This window comes from Benincasa hispida, chromosome 2 (assembly GCF_009727055.1).
Source record: "Benincasa hispida cultivar B227 chromosome 2, ASM972705v1, whole genome shotgun sequence".
Classification (NCBI taxonomy): domain Eukaryota; kingdom Viridiplantae; phylum Streptophyta; class Magnoliopsida; order Cucurbitales; family Cucurbitaceae; genus Benincasa; species Benincasa hispida.
Genome location: NC_052350.1, coordinates 994,508 through 1,013,498, shown reverse-complemented (window position 1 = coordinate 1,013,498; position 18,991 = coordinate 994,508). Strand labels below are relative to the sequence as shown.

Sequence of the window (18,991 nt, the reverse complement as noted above, 5' to 3'; positions counted from 1 at the left end):
ATTTCATGGAATATTGCAAGTGTTTCATGTCCATTTATGTGTTTTTAAAATTATTATTTTTTTCAGGCTTTCCCCCTTTTAACTAAACAAAAGTATTGAAATATGAAAAAAAAAACAAAAAAACAAAAAACAGAACCAATAGTCCTTGAATATATATTAGTTAAATGATGTAGCGTGTTAAGGAATTTAGGCCAAATCCATGACCAAATAAGTGAATTCATTTAAAAGTTAAGAGAGCGTTCCCCAAAACATAAATTCTACGTTAAAATGACTATCAAAATTTCTCATTACATCCTAAAAGTAGCTATTCATAGCCATACACAAAAACGAAAGATAAAATTAAATAATTAATCATAAAATGCTAATTCAATACTAAATAATCTAAATTCTAAATTCACAACTAAATAAATATTTAACTCAGATATACTAATTATCTAACTTATTATCCTCGTCATTTAATATATAAGATTGAAAAAAAAAACCTAGTGTTAAAGTCAAAGCTCTCTATTTAGTATTTTTTAAGCTTTCACCAGTTAAGTTGTAAATTTAGTCCATAAATTTGTAGCTTATATTAAATAAATTCCTAAACGATTAAAATTCAAATACTAAGATATTGCATAGCAAAAGTTATACTTAATTTTGAAGATATTTTTTTATAATAAATACTATATTGTTACATATTTCAAATTATAAAGATTAAATCCTTAGTTAAGGACTAAATTGTTGGGACAAAAATATTATAAAACAAAAAAACTTATTTTAATCTGAAAATTATTGATGAGATTATTAACATACTCGGCCCAAAACTCATATTGGGCCATCAATGAAGTAGGCCCATATTGAAATGGGCTTAGACGCTGAGTTGCTCCAAAAGGCCACTGGACACGGGCCCATTACCATCGGACGGTATCAAACCTAATTCTCGGCGCTGGTTCCCGCGAAGTCTAAAGTATGTTCCTCAAATTTCCCGCCAAAAAAAAAAGGAAAAAAAGAAAAAAAAAAAGGAAAAAAAAGAGATACACATAGAAAACCATCAACCAGAAAGTTTCCATTTCCATTCTTCGCCGCTCCGGTGAACAGCCATAAGATACTCAGTTTATTAATCGAAAGGAATTCACTGTTTGCTGCTATGAAAATCCGGTCGGTGAAGCTCCGAGAAGCCCACAAAGCCGCCAGCAATGGCAAACCTTCTTTCTGCTCCATCCTCTGGGATCAACAAGCCTACCATATTGTTACTGCTTCCTCTTCCGAATCCGCCATATCCATCCACGATTCTCTTCTTCCTTCATCTACTCCGAAAATCATTCACCATCATCGTGAAGGGGTCACTGCGCTGGCTCTTAGCCCTAATTCTACGTGTCTTGCTTCTGGATCCATGGATCGATCCGTCAAACTCTACAAGTTTCCCGGTAATTTCTCTGGCATCCTGTTACGCAGAAACTGTTTCACGATTTTTTTTGGTTTTTCTTGCTTCAATTAATTTTAACATATGAATAATAGTTATAAGATTTGTCGAAATCTTGACTGGCTGCTTCTTTTTCTTTTGAGTTTGTGTACTTCCCCCAGAAATGTATATTTGGGATCGGCTTATTAACTTTATAATTCTTTGGAAATGTTCTTCCCATTAATCTTAGAAGGTAAATGGTTTGCAGGTGGAGAATTTGAGACCAATATCACAAGATTTACGCTGCCAATACGCATCCTTGGGTTTAATAAATCCGGAAGCCTCTTGGCAGCTGCTGGAGATGATGACGGCATTAAGCTAATTAACACAGTCGATGGTTCAATTGCGAGAGTTTTGAAAGGACATAAAGGAGCCGTTACTGGGCTGGCGTTTGACCCCAATAGTGAATACTTGGCATCTGTGGATTCAAATGGAACTGTAATTTTATGGGAACTTCAATCTGGAAGCATAATACATAACCTCAAAGGGATAGCTCCACACACAGGTTCAGATCCTTCCGTTATGAATGTTTTAAGCTGGAGTCCTGACGGAGAGACGTTAGCAGTCCCAGGTTTAAGAAATGATGTTGTGATGTATGACAGAGATACTGCTGAAAAGCTGTTTTCATTGAGGGGAGATCACACTCAGCCGATTTGTTCCCTGTCGTGGTCACCAAATGGCAAATACATGGCTACTTCTTCCTTGGATAGGCAAATTCTGATATGGGATGTTGATCAGAAGCTGGATATTGATAGACAAAAATTTGATGAAAGAATATGTTGCATGGCTTGGAAGCCAATTGGCAATGCCTTGGCTGTTATTGATGTCATGGGTAAGTATGGTGTTTGGGAATCAGTTGTTCCATCTTCTATGAAACCTCCAACTGAAGACATCCCAAAATTGCAATCAAGGAATAGCAACGGCTTGCTCTTGTTTGATGAAGAGGATGAGGAGCCTAGTGCACATGGCAATTCAAGCGACCTTGGAGAAGATAGCCATCATGAATCTGAAATTCCAACTCGAAAAAGGTTGCGTAAACATTCAACTAATGAAGAAATCTTGGATGAGGCAGATAGCGGAGATCTTACCTTGCTCCCAAAGTTGGACTCCCGTAAAACATCACATCGAGTTAAAAGGGACAAACCAGCTAATATTGACGAGGGAACTGTAGGCAGTTCAATATATAGTAGATTGAAACAACAGGAAGCATTTCAACCAGGAGCAACTCCCTTGCAGCCAGGAAAGAAACGATTTCTGTGTTACAATATGCTTGGAAGTATAACAACATTTGAACATGATGGGTACTCCCACATAGAGGTAATAAGGAGCCTTTAACTTAAACCTATTAGGTTTGTTCCGTTTCGTCACTTGCTTTTGCCATAGATTATGTTCTATAACACTTCGTAGAAATCATATTCATGGGTGACATGAAACAATTTTTATCTGTTTCTAAATGACTGGTGCCATCCCTTTTCAGATAGATTTTCATGACACTGGAAGTGGCCCAAGAGTTCCTTCAATGAATGACCATTTTGGTTTTACAATGGCTGCACTGGATGAGAATGGTAGCGTCTTTGCAAACCCTCGTAAGGGTGAGAAGAATATGAGCACTCTAATGTATCGCCCGTTTGGTAGCTGGGCAAATAACAGCGAGGTTAGATTGTTTTCAATCATAGTTTACAAGTGTCTCAGCTTCATACTAATAATGCAACTTTTCGTTTCTTATAAATACCTTTGTATATGCTATGACTACAAAATTGTGCTGACTTGGATATCTATTGTAAAAAATCAGTGGTCTATGAGATTTGACGGAGAAGAAGTTAAGGTTGTTGCAATTGGTAGCAGATGGGTGGCTGCATTTACTAGTCTTAATTATCTTCGCATATTCACAGACGGTGGTCTACAGGTCTGTTGGGCAGATTTCTTAACTAGTTGCATCTTCGCAACCTATGCACCTTTTTTCACCATAAATCTAAATACTAGATTTTAGTGTTTCCCATTGTCAGAAAACTTTATTATAGCAATTTAAGAAGCATATCACAATTACAAGAAGCTTTATTTGTTTGTTAGCTTTATGAGGCTAGGGACTTGAGTTAAATGCCAATTATTTCCTTGAGTATGAGTTATAAAGAACTACAAAATCTTACGGAAACTATTGATTTTCCTCCTGAATATCATTGAATGAAAAAGTCTAGCCAAATTTCGGAATGATGATGTAGTTATACTTGTTAATTCAAAAATAGTAATTTTTCTGAATGATTTCATTGCAGAAACATATTCTTTCCCTTGATGGGCCAGTCGTGACCGCATCTGGCTTCAAGGATGAACTTGCATTTGTGACTCATTCTTCAACCTGTCTTCCCTCAAACGACCAGGTTTATACTCGATTATTATTTCCTCTATTTTGAGCATGATTGATTTACCGAATGTATGCTTAGGATGTCTGATGTCAGTATTACAAATTTCTACAGAAATTTGGAATGTCGTTATTGGTTGGAGTGAGCATAGTTTTAGCACCATTTATAATATGAAGTAGCACGGCTATAGTTAGTAAAAGTATACGATGGAATCTATAATCTTGAAGATGTAATTTCTAATGTGAACTTCATTTTAAATATGCAGATGCTAGAGTTCAGAATATTAAATATCTCTAATGGAACACAGCTCTTAAGAGGATGTTTGCCATTAACTCCAGGCTCACATCTCACATGGTTTGGGTATAGTGAAGAAGGAAAATTGAGTTCATACGATTCTAAGGTACATTAGCTCAGCTGTCAAGTAATTTTTTTGATATACTTCTGTAGGTTCTTCAGAACTAAGGATCTTATATTCCTATATATATCTATAGGGTGTACTCAGAGTGTTTACAAGTCAATATGGTGGCAGCTGGGTACCATTATTCAGGTTGATCTACAGCCTAAAATTTTCTCTGTATATCCATTAAAAGTAGGAGGTCCTTTTTGCCATCCCTTCTGAAATTACGATTTGTTGTGCAGTGCCAATAAAGAGAGAAAGTCGGATGAAAACTATTGGGTGGCTGGGTTGAACGCTAACAAGTTGTTTTGTGTGATATGCAGAAGTCCTGAGTCATACCCACAGGTAACACAGATTACTTCATCCCTCTGAAACTCATTTACCTTGTATTAATTGCTGAGTCTAATTTCTTTCTGCCTCAGGTGACACCTAAACCTGTTCTTACTCTGCTAAACCTTTCGTTTCCTCTTGCTCTCTCTGACCTGGGCGCAGAAGCACTCGAGAATGAGTTCATGATGAATGATATGCATCTCAAACAGGTCTGTCCATTGCTTTCCAATCTCGTCCCAATTTTATAGCTTTTAGCTCTCTACGGCTACTCAAGATTATCATTTATGCAACCTCAATTATCGAGGAAGTTCTTAGCAATAGGAACTAATCTTTGATAATTGATATCATTTTTTCATTTTTCTTTATAATATACGTCTCCTTTCATATGCTTTCGCTGTCTAAGTAATGTGAATGTACGCTACAGATCCATGGCAGAATGGAAGAAATGGCATTACTTGGATTGTACGACACTGAACTGGATGATGAGGCATTCAGTATTGAAGCTGCTCAAGACAGATGCATCTTAAGGCTCATTGCTTCCTGCTGCAACGGTTGGGATTTTTAACTTTAACGTCCAGATAGTTTACATTTCATCTTCCTATATGGCTTTTGCCTTTGACAAGGAATTAAAACCAACGATCTGAGATTTCATCTAACTGGTCATTGATGAATTTTGCCAGGTGATAAGCTTGTCAGGGCTACCGAACTCGTAAAACTTTTGTCGCTGGAGAAATCAGTTAAGGGTGCAATTAAGCTAGTTACTGCTTTGAAACTTCCTAACTTAGCTGAACGTTTCAATGCTATACTAGAGGTAGGAAAAACTTCCAGAAACGGCCTTAAATCTTTTAATCTTACCAATGGGGTCTCATTTTTATATACGTAAGTATTTGCTTATCATCAACTTTTATTCTTTTTCTGATCTCAGGAAAGATTGCTTAATGAAACCAAAGGGACTGTAGAAACCACCCTTTCAAGACCTACCTCCAATGGATCTGTCTTACCTAATGTTGCAACCAGCGATACACTAAATTCTGCAGTAAAAGCCAAAACTTCAGAAGTTACTGTCCCATGCTCACTTAAAGCCCCAATACTCTCTGCAACTTTGTTTACAAAGAAACTCAAGTCTGAAGGAGCAAAGTCCAATTCTGGAAAACAAGAAGATAAACAAACTTCAGGGGTAAACGAGACACCAAAATTGCACAACACAAATGTAGCAGATGCGAAAAATGCAGTGTCATTGATTAAGGTAGAGTCCAGCCTTGAAACCAACCAACATTTCAAGTCATCTAATAATCAGAATGTGAAGCCAGGAGGTGTAAATCAAGTTCCAAGTAATCGCCCCTCGAATCCATTCTTGAAGTCGTCAATCAAGTAATTTGCCTCTAAACTAGAACCTCATTCACATTATATATAGAGTTCGTTAGATGGGGTTATATTGTTCAATTCGAGCTGGTTGATCTTAAACCACCGCATTGTTGCTTTTTTGATACTTGAATTTGTTGTTTAGGATCTCTAGGAAGATTAGTTCAGTGTAAATTATGAGGTGGTAGGAATTAAGAAACAATCCTTATGTAATGTAATTATATTAATTTGTCTGACCTGCAACTTTTTGGTTGTGACGAATTCGCAAGCAATGAGAATGTACAGTTCTATTATCAATATTGCTTTGTGTGCATGTGAGCTGACATTGACATTTTCATTATATTGAAAAAAATACAATAAAATATCACTAATATGAATCTAAAATGTGAATTTTTTTTGTCCACATGTCAATATCTACATGGGATGAATGATGAAACATATAAAAAAAGAATATTACTATGAATGTAATATCAATAAGTGATTTTAATATATAAAAAATATGTGAAATAATTATGTATTAATTTAAATACTCGACTTCTATAAAATTTTCGAAGATATTCATGCATATGCATATCGATATTTTCTCTAGATGTAAGATATATTTTTTTTATTACAGTAGAGGGTGAGGGATTTAAAATCCGAATCTTTTAGTTTATGCATATGATGTATGCTTGTTTTGACTAAAATTTTCAGCTTTTGACCTCTCCCAGATGAGCATATAAATATTCAAATTTTCTACCCAACAAAAAAAATTCTCTCCAGTTGATTGTATATACCTCAATCAAATTTTGGCTATAATTGATTTTTCACTGCTGTTTGATAATTTTATATAAATCAATGGTAAATTTGCTGCTCCTAATGGCTAATATATATAACATACTGCCAAGAAAGGCAACTGCAGAGCATTATGAATGTTTGTTTAGGTTAAAATCAGGATTAAAAATAAATTAAATGCGACTATTTGCTATAGCTAAAAAGTGTATAAAACAATTTAAAGCAAATTGCAATTGCACCGTTGCAAAACCACCTTTAAACTATGGTGGTAGTTGCAATTATAATATAGAAATTTCAATTATAAAAGTCGACTCTTCAAACTTAAACAAGTGTTAAAATTGTACCTCCAAACTTACATAATTGAAGAAATTGTAACAATTGTACAAATTGGTTCTATTTTTATCATTTGGGAGTTCAATTTTTAGAACTATTGTAAGTTTGATGGTCCAACTTTAACACGCATATAGGTTTGAGAGCTCAATTTTTACGATTGAAAGTTCGAGGGTAATTGCAACTACCACTATAGTTATGGTTTTTGCAATTTACCCAAAAATCATCTGCACTGAGCTACACAGTCCCATGCCCCAGGCTTCATCTTATTCATTCTTAAAACATATCATCCATTCTTCTTCACAGCATGCTTCCCATTTGAGATAGCACCGTGGGTTTCCATGGCGGATGTTGAACAGCTGCTTCTGTGATCTTCAAAACCCTGCAAAGGATCTGCAAAAGACCTTGTACAAGGCCACCTGCAACAAAGAATATAGTTTAGTTCATGATATCATCGCAACTGCAATAAAAAAAGATAAATGAAAGCCAGTTCTTGGACTATACTTGCTCGACTTTATAATCTCGCCGTCGATTGTTGTGTTCTCTTCAAAGATGTTTCCTGCAAAAATGGTAGATGTTTCCACATGCAGGAATGGGGGGATCAATAAATAATAAACCAAAAAGCTTAGATGTGAAATAAGTATTTCCAGGCTTAATTTTCAAAAACTAAAAACCAAAAGACCAAATAGTTATAAAATAAGACCTTGAAAGCCAAATCATTTACGGAGATAAATTTATAAAGAAGCAATGAGAGATATCTACCAATTATACCTACCTCCATAGAGGTTTTTCTTGGAAAAGTATTTGGCCATTAGGCGTTGAGCGAAGTCAGCTTCATATTTCTTGTACTTCTGACTGGAATTGAAATGATCAAAATCTCTGGAAAAAATACACATAGCACGACATTGAGCCACTATCGCTATCTAAAGGAGAACAAATTCTCGTTAATTTAGTTCTTGTAGTCAAAAGGGGTCAAAGGAGACTATTGACATCCATTCAATATACTATACAGATAATTGGGAAGCAAGTAAATAAGAGTTCTTAAACAAGGCAGTACACAGATAATTTCTACAGGTGAAGGCCAGATAGGTAAAGTCTTTCCAGAGATAAGAGAGAGCGGAGGCCATGAGTTGTCCAGAACGTCTCCGGTTATTGAAAGAAAATTTCACCACTCAATTGTCTCCTTCCCATATTTTCACTAGACCCAGAAGTCCAAAATCAATGACAGATGATAAGACAATAGCCCATCTCCATAAGGGGAATAACAAAGATAAAAATAGTAAATTCAATCATGTAGCAGAGGATGTAACTAAGTTTTCATGAGAGTGAAGAAGAAGAACAAGATTAAACAACTTCCAGAGGTTATTCTTCATATCTTGTCTTCTGAGGTTTAGAAAGGTAATTCGACGATTTTGGTTTTAATAAAAGATAACACGTACGGACTGTTAAGAAAACCTTCACATTTCATGATGAGCAAAAGAAATTCCCAATCAGAACCTGATAATGACTACTTATATTTTGGGGTAATCTATTTTGTCCCTTTGAATGAGATTATGAGATTCCATGTCTTATTTGGAAAAATGGGAAGTTAGTGACCAAACATCTGTCTCATTTTCCCATCCTACCATTCTCAAGAACTAGCACTACAAATTGGAAAAGGGGAAAAAAAAAAAATCTCAGGTTCCATTTGTAGTAACTTTATATCCTTACGCTTGAGAATAATCGAAGCTTTCGAATTTTGTCTTTCATTGATGATATCCATGAAAATTAGTTCCGACTAAAACTAGAGATAATGCAAGCAACGAACTAGGGTTTTCTTTTTCCCTCCTAATACATCTCTTTTTTCATCTAATGGATTGAAAATTTTGAGTTTTAGATAAATAAATATGAAGCTTGAAATTTTCTCGATGACGAACTCGTTTCATCTTCTTCACTTTGAAAAGAAGCAGAGTACAGAGTACAAAACTTCATGTTCAATTTCGATTCGCAGAGAAAATTAGAGGAAAGAAACGTACGTAATTTACAAAATTTTCCTATCGAATATTCAAACAAATCAGAGGGAAAACCATAAAAAAGATCGCAAAGTGAAAGGAACTGCAGTAGAAAACTGTTGAGATATTGAAACAGTACCAATTTCAACTTCAAATCAAACACAGAGAGGAAGAAAAAGAAAAGGGCATACTCAAATTGATCCGATAAATCGGGTTTCTTCTCCTCGGCATTAAGAAGTCCGTCATTATTGGTTGCAGCCTCGGCCTTCGAAGATATTGAAACCCAAGAAGAATCAACACAAGCAGCAGAAAAACAACGAGAAAGAGAATAAAGAAGAAAACATACTAAGTGTTTGCGAGGGGAAGATTGGGTAGCAGAATTCTGTGAATGAGACGCCGACGGAGGAGAGGCCGGAGCTGACGCAGACGACAGCATGCCGCTCTCCAAATCACTTTTCTGTTCTATCTTCTCGATTTTCCGAACGGCGAACAATATCAGTAAAGAGAAGACGAAACTTCGAATTGTGAAAGAAATAAATAACAGTGCTACAAACAGTTTCTCGCCAAACCTTATAAAGGTTTAAACAAATAAATAAATAAAAATTTAAAATATCTTTTTCATTGTCTTCTCCCAATATAGATTGATGGGTATGAGTTTTCTTTCAGTAACTGAGGAACCTATTGATAAAAATTCGATCTTCAAGTTATTTGTTGTTGGTCTATGATTCTAAGTTGATTTAAGTTAACTCAATTTTCAATTTAATAACAGCATCTCAAAGAAAATAACTTTTTCATAAGGGGCCATTTTGCAATTTGCTCCATTTCCTTTTTCTGGGTACTGGTCTGAGAATCTTGATGAAAAGTCAAGAAATAGTTTCATGATCTTCCTCTACCAGTAATCTCCACATGAACAAAACCCATTTTTGAAGTGATGAAAACGTTTATTGTCTCTAATAATAATCTGCCTTTCAGCAGCCTTACTTATAAATTTGGCTGCATTGTGACAGTCTCTACAAATTCTTAGACTCTTGGAGATTCTTAATGTAGTGCCTTCTTTAGTCTTTAAGAAGCCAAAAGAAATTGCAAGCTTCTCACTATGTCCCTTCAACATCTTAATCTTTTCAACCTCTTCCAATTCATGAAGAACACAACTAGAATCAGGTGTGTAGCCAATTTCCACAATCTGTTTCTCCAATCTGTTCCACATTTTTCGAATCTCGTCTGAACTTGTATTTATGTTTTCGCCTGCTATAAAACTATAGATTTTTCCTCTAAGTTCAATCCAACTGCAGCCAGCATCTTTCTGAAGGCTGAGATCCTTCATTTTCTGTCTCACCATTCGCACATGATCCCATTTTCCTGCTGTGGCATACAAGTTAGAGATTGAAACATAGCTGTCAGTTTTGTTTGCTTCCAGTGCTAACAATTTTCCAGCAAATTTCTCTCCCATTTCTAGATCACCATAAGTTCTACTAGAACTGAGCAATGAGCTCCAGATTTTAGCATCCGGTTCTTCAGGCATATCATTTATGAGGTTTAATGCTTCATTTAGTCGGCCTGCTCTACCGAGCATGTCAATCACACATGCATAGTGCTCGAGTTCTGGCTCTAGTTTGTACAAACTTTTCATTTGAGCAAGATAATATAGCCCCTCTGACACCAATCCAGCATGACAATATGCCTGAAGAACTCCTAGAAAAGTAAACCTATCAGGCTGCTTACCTGATCTCTGCATCTCCTCAAATAGCTCCATGGCCTTGTTACCTTGTCCATGAACACCAAATCCTGTGATCATGACGTTCCATGAAGCCACTTCTTTCGCGTTTAACCTGTTAAATATTCGTTGAGATTGTCCTAAACAGCCACTTTTGGCATACATGTCCATGAGCGAACAAGCAACAAAATTGTCTTCTATAAGACAGTTTTTCAAGACAAAACAATGAACCTCTTTTCCTAGACCAAGAGCTGATAGCTGTGAACAAGCCCCAAGAATACTCACTATGGAAATCTTGTTAGTTTCGAGTTGTTCAGAAAGCATTTCACGAAACAGAGAGAGTGCTTCGTTTGGAAGTTCATTTTGAGAATAACCAGAAAGCATTGCATTCCAACACACTAAGTTTTTGTTTCCCATCCTCTCAAAGTAAGTTCTAGCATATAAAGGTTTTGAAGAATGGATATAAAGTGATAGCAAAGAGACAGCAACAAATGAATCCATCTCTAATCCATTCCTTAACACAAATCCATGTATCTCTTTGCCATATTGTAGATGTCCCAAACGGGCACAAGCCAATAGTAGGCTAGCAATGCTAAAATCATCGGGAAGGAAGCCCAAACGTGTCATCTGAAAATAAAAATCTAAAGCTTTTCTTGGATCACCATTTTGAGCATATCCACCAACGATTGCATTCCAAGAGCTAACTGACTTGGTATTCATTCCAAAGAAGACATGCTCAGCAGAAATCAATGATCCGCACTTTGCATAGGCCGCTATAAATGCATTATTTATCAATTCGTCACATTGAAACGAATATCTGAGTGAATATCCATGAAGTGCCCTCAAACTCAACAGTTCAGTTTCTTCCAAACAAGCAGGTAACAAATTCAATATGGTGACTTCATTTACTTCCATCATTTCTTCTTCCATCCACATCTTCCTCAACAGTTCGAATGTTTCATATACGAATCCTTCCCTAGAATATGCACCAATCATGGAATTCCAAGAAACTATATTTTTGTTCTCAATCTTACGAAACAAAATCACTGCTTGTGACAAGCAACCACATTTTGAATACATGTCAACCAAAGCATTACACACCATTAGTTCATGAACTAGCCCCAGTTTCACTGCCATCCCATGAATTACCATTCCCATATCTACATCTCCTTCTCCTGAGCACACAGGCAACAGAGTTACCATTGTAGCAACATCAGGAATCAAGCCATCACCACCCTCCAAAAGACTCCTAAAAGCACTATAAGCTTCCAGCCAAAATCCATTCTCAGAAAACCCACAAATCAACGAATTCCAAGAGATCAAGTTTCGTTCAGGCATTTTGTCAAACACCTTGACGGCTTCGTCTACAAACCCACATTTGCCATACAGCGAAATCATCGCATTACCCACAAACAAATCCATGATTAACCCCATTTTCACCGCCATCCCATGAACCGATTGCCCCAAATGAACATCATACTTCCCAGTACAGGCCTTAATCAAGCAAGGCAACGTAAAATTATCAGGTTCAAATTCGGTTACCGATATCAACTCAATGAAAGTGTGAATCGCCTCGTCGTACAGTTCATTTCTAACGTACCCACTAACAAGTGCATTCCACTGAAACAAATTCTTGTTCTGCAAACGATCAAAGACCAATCGAGAATCCGAAGGATATCCACAAATGGAGTACATAGTGATGAGGCGGGTATTGAGAACGAAGTCGCCACAGAACTGAGAGGAGACGGACAACATTTCATCAAGTTTCCGGCCAATTTCGACGTCTTTATGCTGCCCACATTTCTGCAACAACATACCCATGGCCTCTTTTCTCTGCGCCAAATCAAAACCAGGATTGTTCTTCCATACTCTCTGAAGAAAATTGAGAGCTCCATTGAGATTACTTGCTTCACAGAGCTTGAAAATCTCTTCGAGAAGCGAGAGCTGAGAAACCGGGTTGGTGGATCGGGATTGATGGGTTTGAGTTTGAGCAGAGACAGAGAAGTACGATTTTGGAGTTGAAGTTGAAAGAAGGGAATTTTTGAAAATTGATGTGGGAGTTGGAGTTGGTTTATATATGATTGGAGGGCGGTGGCGGCCGGAGAATGGCGGCGCCACCACAGCCATCAAAGAAAGCTCCTTGATGTTAGCAAGTGATGGAAGTTGTTACATGTTTTTGAGTTTTTCTTATAGATATGAGAGTGTACAAGAACTGAGTTCAAAATTCCCTCTTTCCTCCGTTTGAATGGGATTAGATTTTTATGAAGATGATCCAAACTCTACCGTTAAAATGTGGTTTGATCTAGATTTTGAAAATAAGAATGTATGACGTTTTGTTTGTGTCACTTCCTTGCATCGTGCTCTTCTTCTCTCCTCCCATTTAACTAACTTCCATACATAGCTACTCGTGGCACTCCTTACTTTTTTCTTGTGTTTGTTGCTTTGAAAGAAAAATTATCAAGAAATTTAGGCCAATGACCTAATATCTTTGTCTATAATGTAAAATGATCTGATTTATTAAAAAACTGTCAATTGGCCTTCTGCTGACGTCATGATGGTATGAGATTATAAGAATTTCCCTTGACGATTATTTTGCTCTTGCTACATGGTTCTCGCTCTCACTGTCTGTTTATCTTCCATCGTGATGTGATTGTTTGTCGCCGTAAGATTGATTTGACAATTTTCACGAAATCATGTCTACAACTTAAAATCGTTAACACATAGCAAACATGTAATGGAGAATTCTTAAAAATCTAAACTTCATTTGAACGGAGTTTTTCAGGACCAAACAGAGTTTTCAAAACGGGTTTTTAGAACGGAACATACTTTTCTTGAATGTGGTTTCATTGGTGTTTGTAGAAACGTGGTCTAAAAAAAGGTATGTAAATAGCATAACGAAAGAGTGTGAGAAAGAGCGACAATGACCCAGGTGGAAAGTGAGAGCGACAGCGAGAGGGAGAGAGAGTGACAACGAGAGCGCAAGAGCGAGAGAGAGTGACAGCGAGAGGCGACAACGAGAGTCACGAGAGCGAGAGCAATTAGGAGCGATAGCGAGAGAGATCCATGTGTATTAGACGATATTCATCTGCTTAATAAAAAATGTTCTCTTGCTTTGTAGGATGACAAAAAAGTGTCTACTAATTCGATACAGAGGTGATTGGGGTGAAAACCAAAATTTGTATCTTGGAGGAAAGCTAACAGGAATTATTGTACCTAATACATTGAAGTATAGAGAACTCAAAGCTCACATTTATAGGGTTGCAAATGTAAGTTGCTCAAAGTTTGATGTTGTTATGAGAGTTAAATATAAGCTTGACTATGAAGCCTCTCTATAGTATATACAAAATGACGGTGATGTTTGCTTCCTTCTTTTTTAGGAAGATCTTTGTAAAGTTCAACTATATGTAACCCTAAAATCGAACTATGACGAAAATGTGAATATGAGTTGTAATGGTACAAGGGTAGATAGACAATACGAGGTATCATATTGTTGGGAATGTCCTAGAACTCGCAGTTCATAAATTTTGTGTTAAACATTTCTATTTATCAATAAAATATTATTGAGTATTTAATTCAATAAAGACATTGATATTGCATTCTATAATGAAAATCCAATAAAAAAATCCATGGCTACAATATGAATACTTTAACTTTATGTGGTGACATAAACAAGATCAAGTTAATAGTATATAGCCTAAATGGTCTATAAGTATATGGATGAAATTGGGTATCTCATCATGGTAACACTATTGGATGCGGCCCATTTCGTGTACTAATACAAATGATGTGATCCATAAATCATTCATGTAGAGACATGTGAGTGGAGGCATCCTATGCAATGAGCTTGCATAAGACTGGACCTCAAAATAGTCACTTTTCTTTATAACGATCGTTTACTGTTAAAACTGACTATTTCATACTAAAGTAACCTAGGATAACTCGATCTTAATCCTGAGCTAGCTATGAACTCCTGTTTATTTGGGATTATCCTTTGATCTACATGGGTGAGAGTAGTCCAACAACACTGCTCAATAAGTTTTCCATTTTGGGGATAAGACCAAATGGATAGTTGGGGACATAGCCCTGCAAGATGGAATTCACTCATACCCATTTTAGGGTTAGTAGATAGATTGTTCTCTTAAGTACTGATTCCAGGTCTTGAACAATCGGGGTCTCGCCTTCTCATGATAGAGAGGGACATGATTCATAAGTAGTATTATGAATCAAATTGTTCATTAGAGGGTCAGTGAGAACTTAAGGAACAAGATGTATTTACAGGGGTAAAACAGTAATTTTGACCTAGCTATAATTACGAACGACCTCTGAAGGATCGACTTATTGATTATGGTTTACATGGACAGAAATATATCTATAATGATAAGAGTGTAACTATCAAGCTATAGTGATGTGTCTTGATAGTTAACAAATAGTAATTAATTCGATCAAAGAGTTTAAATTGTTGGAGCTCATGATCTGTAGGTCCATTAGGTTTCTCTACTAGCACATAAATTAGAATAACAAATTGAGTATTGAATTGGATGAATTTTAGAATTAGGGTTATGAATTTGAAATGTTCAAATTCAATTATTAGAGTTTTCAATTTATTGTATTTGATACAATTATAAAACGTTTAATTTAGATGCAATTAGACGAAATTGGAGAATCAATTAATATTAAAATGTTGACTTAAATATTAATTATATGAAATTGAATTATATTAGTGGAATTGGTTTTATTAATTTAATATTAAGATATTAAATTAATATTTTAATTAAAAAGTTCAATTAAAATTAATATTAGTTTTATTTAAAATTAATTATTTTGAATTAATTTTGTAAAACTAAATATTTAAATAAAATAAGTTTATTTAGATGTAAAATCGATTTTAACCATTTTGATTAGAAAAAGATAAAATAGGATTGAGTGGATTTTTCCAATGGTTAACCACCAAATTCCACTTGAGATTCATTAAATTGGTATAGTTGAAGCTGGCCTCCATGTAAACACTATCTCCATGTAATTTTCAGCTTATAAATTAAAGTTCTATGCTGAGAATTTGTAGTAGATGCTGTGTTTTTAGAACCAGAAAACTGCTGCTGTGAAAACCTACAAAACCCACTTAAGTTCATCCCAAATTCAACTTGATTTGAGTGTTTTCACCACACATTCCTTCTTGAGCTTTTGTAGAGAAGATCTTGGTGGTGGTCTTATTGAAATTTCAAGCTCATTTTTGAAATCATTCTGCTGAATTCGTGGATTAAATCTTCAAAGGCAATATTTTCTACAAACCCTCTTTGAATTTCACTTGAATAGCATGTTTAAAACTCAAATTAAGTATAGTTAGAGTTATTGATTCTGATTTATTTCACTGCATGTTAGATTACTCCTTCAATTGGTATCAGAGCATGATTTAAGTGCTTAACTATTATTAATTTGAGTTTGGTGGGTGAATTTCTAAGCATGTTTGAATATGTGACTGATATGGTTTAAATTCAACTTTGGCACTAGAATTCTCTTTGATTTCCAAGTTAAATTTGTAAGTGGGTCTTGATTGATGAGCTTATATGTATGCTCTAGAGTCTGTAATTTATTTGAAATCATTAGAGTCCAATTAAGCTGTGAGTCTGTAATTTATTTGGAGTCATTAGAGTCCAAATTAAGCTGTAATTTGAAGATACAAGCAAGCATGTTCGAGCAAAAAACTGGAACTGAGCATTCTGCCTAGGAGCGTCACGATGCTGTTCATCGAGCGTTGCAACGCCACGGACTTGCTGATGAACAGCGTTACAACTAGGATGTAGCATCACGACGCTGTTCATCCTAAGGCTTTTTTTCTTCCCGCGTTGTCCAGTCGGTTTGTGAGTTGAAGGAGCTGGTTCGATCGGTTCTCCTTCAAACCAGTCCGGTTCAACATCCTTTGGTGCCTTGGTGGTCCGGTTCAGGTGGTTCGGGTCGGTCTAGCGATTTTTCATCAAATTAAAGTTATTTTTGACCTATTATTGTAATAATTTAGCTTATTTGTTGGTTTAGAATGCCAAAGTTGAACCATGTTAGTATTATTTAATTATTTTATGCATTTGATGTGTATTATTTTTGAATTAAACATGTTAGTGCATAAAGTATGCTATTTTAGCTTTAAAATCCCACCATAGGCAAACATGTTACATGCATTATTGTATGTTATAATTAGTTATAATACATAGTATGCATATTTTAAGGGTTTGTTAAAAATTGATGTAATTGTTATGTTAATTTTTTGCCTTTGAAGCATGTTATGGTTGGTTTAAAGCATGTTTGTTTTATAAGTTAGTTATAAAATGAAATTAGACTTTAAAATCCATAATAGAGATAAACAACATGCTCACTTAGGTTAACAACTAGTTTTAACGGTTAAAATAGATTGTTACCTTATAAAATTTTGGATACAAACTCAAATCGGTTCATAAACTTGTCTAAGGCTAGAGGTACTTAAGTTGACAGTTTACGTAACACCTTCTACCTGGGGATTATGATCGAAATATTAAGTGTTGTTAACTGATTTTATGAGCTTGTGTGAGCGGTATAAGGTTAAAACTGGTTCAGACACATAGACATTGTAGGTTAATACTTGGATAAAATCACATAGACTTAGGTTTTTCTTAGATCAGCTGTAATAAAACCTAAGTAAATGAATACCCAAACATTTAGAACACTTTAGTAGAAGATTAACAATATATTTGATATAAAGTTAATAGCTCTCACGTCCCCAAGAGTTCACACCGTGAGATCCATGCTCGGCTTCATGTCGCTTTTACCGCGACTACTCCATACAGAAAGTGTTTGCATGGGTCAATAACAAGGTGAATGGGGGAAGTAGTTCATAGTAAGTGGGTGAAGGAAATGTGTCAACATTGTCCTATAGTCTCCTTCATTAGTTTGAACCGTGAGATTCTTATGTTGCACCTGTTGTCGTTTTTAGGCGGCATTAGCTAGTCGTTAACCACGACGATCCCCATGGAGGGTTATAACATAGGATTCAAAACAACCCAAGCTTCAGAAATGAATAGGGTCTTATAGTTCCGTCTTGGATATTGTCTTCATTTCGAAGGCATATTTATACCATTCTATAAAATTTGAAAATGGCGGGTCACACTTACAAAAATTACTAATTGTTAGTAAAGATCTTGACCGAAAATGATAACAAAAAAGAACTATAAGAATAAAGAGTTATTCTGATATAGTATTTGGTCAAGATTGTCTTACTTCAGTGAAGGAATTTTTGACTGCCACAAGGTAGCAACTATTCTAAATCACTAAAGTATCGTTGCAAATAAATAAAGATTTTTTTGGGTATTTTATTATTCTTGCTAAATTTGGATTTAGATGCATAAAGTTTAATAGAATTTGTTTAAATTTTTTCAGCAATGTCGAATTCAATTATACAACTGCTAGCTTCCGATAAGTTTAACGGTGAAGGATATTCAAATTGAATATCCAACATTAATACAATATTAGTTAGGATGATTTGAGGTTTGTGTCGACAGAGTAATGTCCTCGGTTCCCAGTACAACAGCGAACCGAAATGTTCGGAACATCTATAATTGGTGGGTTAGGGCTAACGAAAAAGCCCGAGCTTACATCTTAGCAAGTATATCTAATGTACTTAATAAGAAACATGAGGTAATGCCCATCTCCCATGAGATAATGGCGTCACTTCAGGAGATGTTCGGGCAACCGTCATCCTTTGTTCGACATAAAGCCATTAAGTATGTTCACAGTACTCGCATGAAAGATGGTTTCAACGTTAGAGAGCATGTTCTCGATATGATGGTCCATTTTAATATTGCTGAGGCTCATGGGGCGATGATAGATGAGATAAGTCAAGTCAGTATGATATTGGAATCTCTTCAAAGAGTTATCTGCCTTTCAAAACCAATGCTGTTATGAACAAAATTACTTATAATTTGACTATGTTGTTGAACGAGTTACAGACATATCAGTCTATAATGAAACTTAAAGAAAAAGAAGTAAATGTTATTTCTCGATCTAAGAAGTTTTTTAGGGTTGACGTCTGGAACAAAACCAACTGATAACAATTCTTTTTCCTTTCTTCCGCAGGGACTAGGAGATTTGAAAAAGGATCTTAGAGTGTATAGGGTTGGGCCAGAAGGGTTTTTTAGCAAGGTACGGAATGTTTTGTTCCCTCTTTTGCAAAAGACAAGTCTGTACAAATGAAGAAGAAGGGTAAAGGGAATAAGAAAACCACTGCTAAGAAAAATAAAAACAAAAACAAGACTCCCAAAGGAAAATGTT

The 18,991-nt window shown here is 35.6% G+C and overlaps 3 protein-coding genes across 3 annotated transcripts; 2 read left to right on the top strand and 1 right to left on the bottom strand.

Annotated features, from left to right (window-relative positions):
• Positions 1–1,129: 1,129 nt before the first annotated feature.
• On the top strand, positions 1,130–6,189 carry LOC120070802 (WD repeat and HMG-box DNA-binding protein 1). Its single transcript, XM_039022685.1, has 12 exons — positions 1,130–1,409; positions 1,653–2,761; positions 2,922–3,098; positions 3,237–3,350; positions 3,715–3,819; positions 4,067–4,201; positions 4,293–4,348; positions 4,441–4,543; positions 4,621–4,737; positions 4,953–5,079; positions 5,209–5,339; positions 5,454–6,189. The coding sequence occupies exons 1-12, from the start codon at positions 1,130–1,132 to the stop codon at positions 5,901–5,903; spliced, it is 2,904 nt and encodes a 967-aa protein (XP_038878613.1). The 3' UTR covers positions 5,904–6,189.
• A 503-nt stretch (positions 6,190–6,692) lies between these two features.
• Positions 6,693–13,053, bottom strand: LOC120071753 (pentatricopeptide repeat-containing protein At1g18485). Its single transcript, XM_039024128.1, has 5 exons — positions 9,332–13,053; positions 9,177–9,250; positions 7,770–7,873; positions 7,499–7,553; positions 6,693–7,413 (listed from the first exon to the last, which is right to left on the bottom strand). The coding sequence occupies exon 1, from the start codon at positions 12,824–12,826 to the stop codon at positions 9,875–9,877; it is 2,952 nt and encodes a 983-aa protein (XP_038880056.1). The 5' UTR covers positions 12,827–13,053; the 3' UTR covers positions 6,693–7,413; positions 7,499–7,553; positions 7,770–7,873; positions 9,177–9,250; positions 9,332–9,874.
• A 5,173-nt stretch (positions 13,054–18,226) lies between these two features.
• Positions 18,227–18,625, top strand: LOC120071154. Its single transcript, XM_039023254.1, has one exon. It carries the CDS (start codon positions 18,227–18,229, stop codon positions 18,623–18,625), a length of 399 nt encoding a protein of 132 aa, XP_038879182.1.
• Positions 18,626–18,991: the final 366 nt, after the last annotated feature.

Bases quoted from the DNA above. Each gene is read 5' to 3' on its own strand.
- LOC120070802 (XM_039022685.1), top strand. From the start codon at position 1,130: ATGAAAATCCGGTCGGTGAAGCTCCGAGAAGCCCACAAAGCCGCCAGC. The intron at 4,349-4,440 runs GTTGATCTACAG...TTTGTTGTGCAG, and splicing joins AGCTGGGTACCATTATTCAG to TGCCAATAAAGAGAGAAAGT. The intron at 4,738-4,952 runs GTCTGTCCATTG...TGTACGCTACAG, and splicing joins ATGATATGCATCTCAAACAG to ATCCATGGCAGAATGGAAGA.
- LOC120071753 (XM_039024128.1), bottom strand. From the start codon at position 12,826: ATGGCTGTGGTGGCGCCGCCATTCTCCGGCCGCCACCGCCCTCCAATC.
- LOC120071154 (XM_039023254.1), top strand. From the start codon at position 18,227: ATGTCCTCGGTTCCCAGTACAACAGCGAACCGAAATGTTCGGAACATC.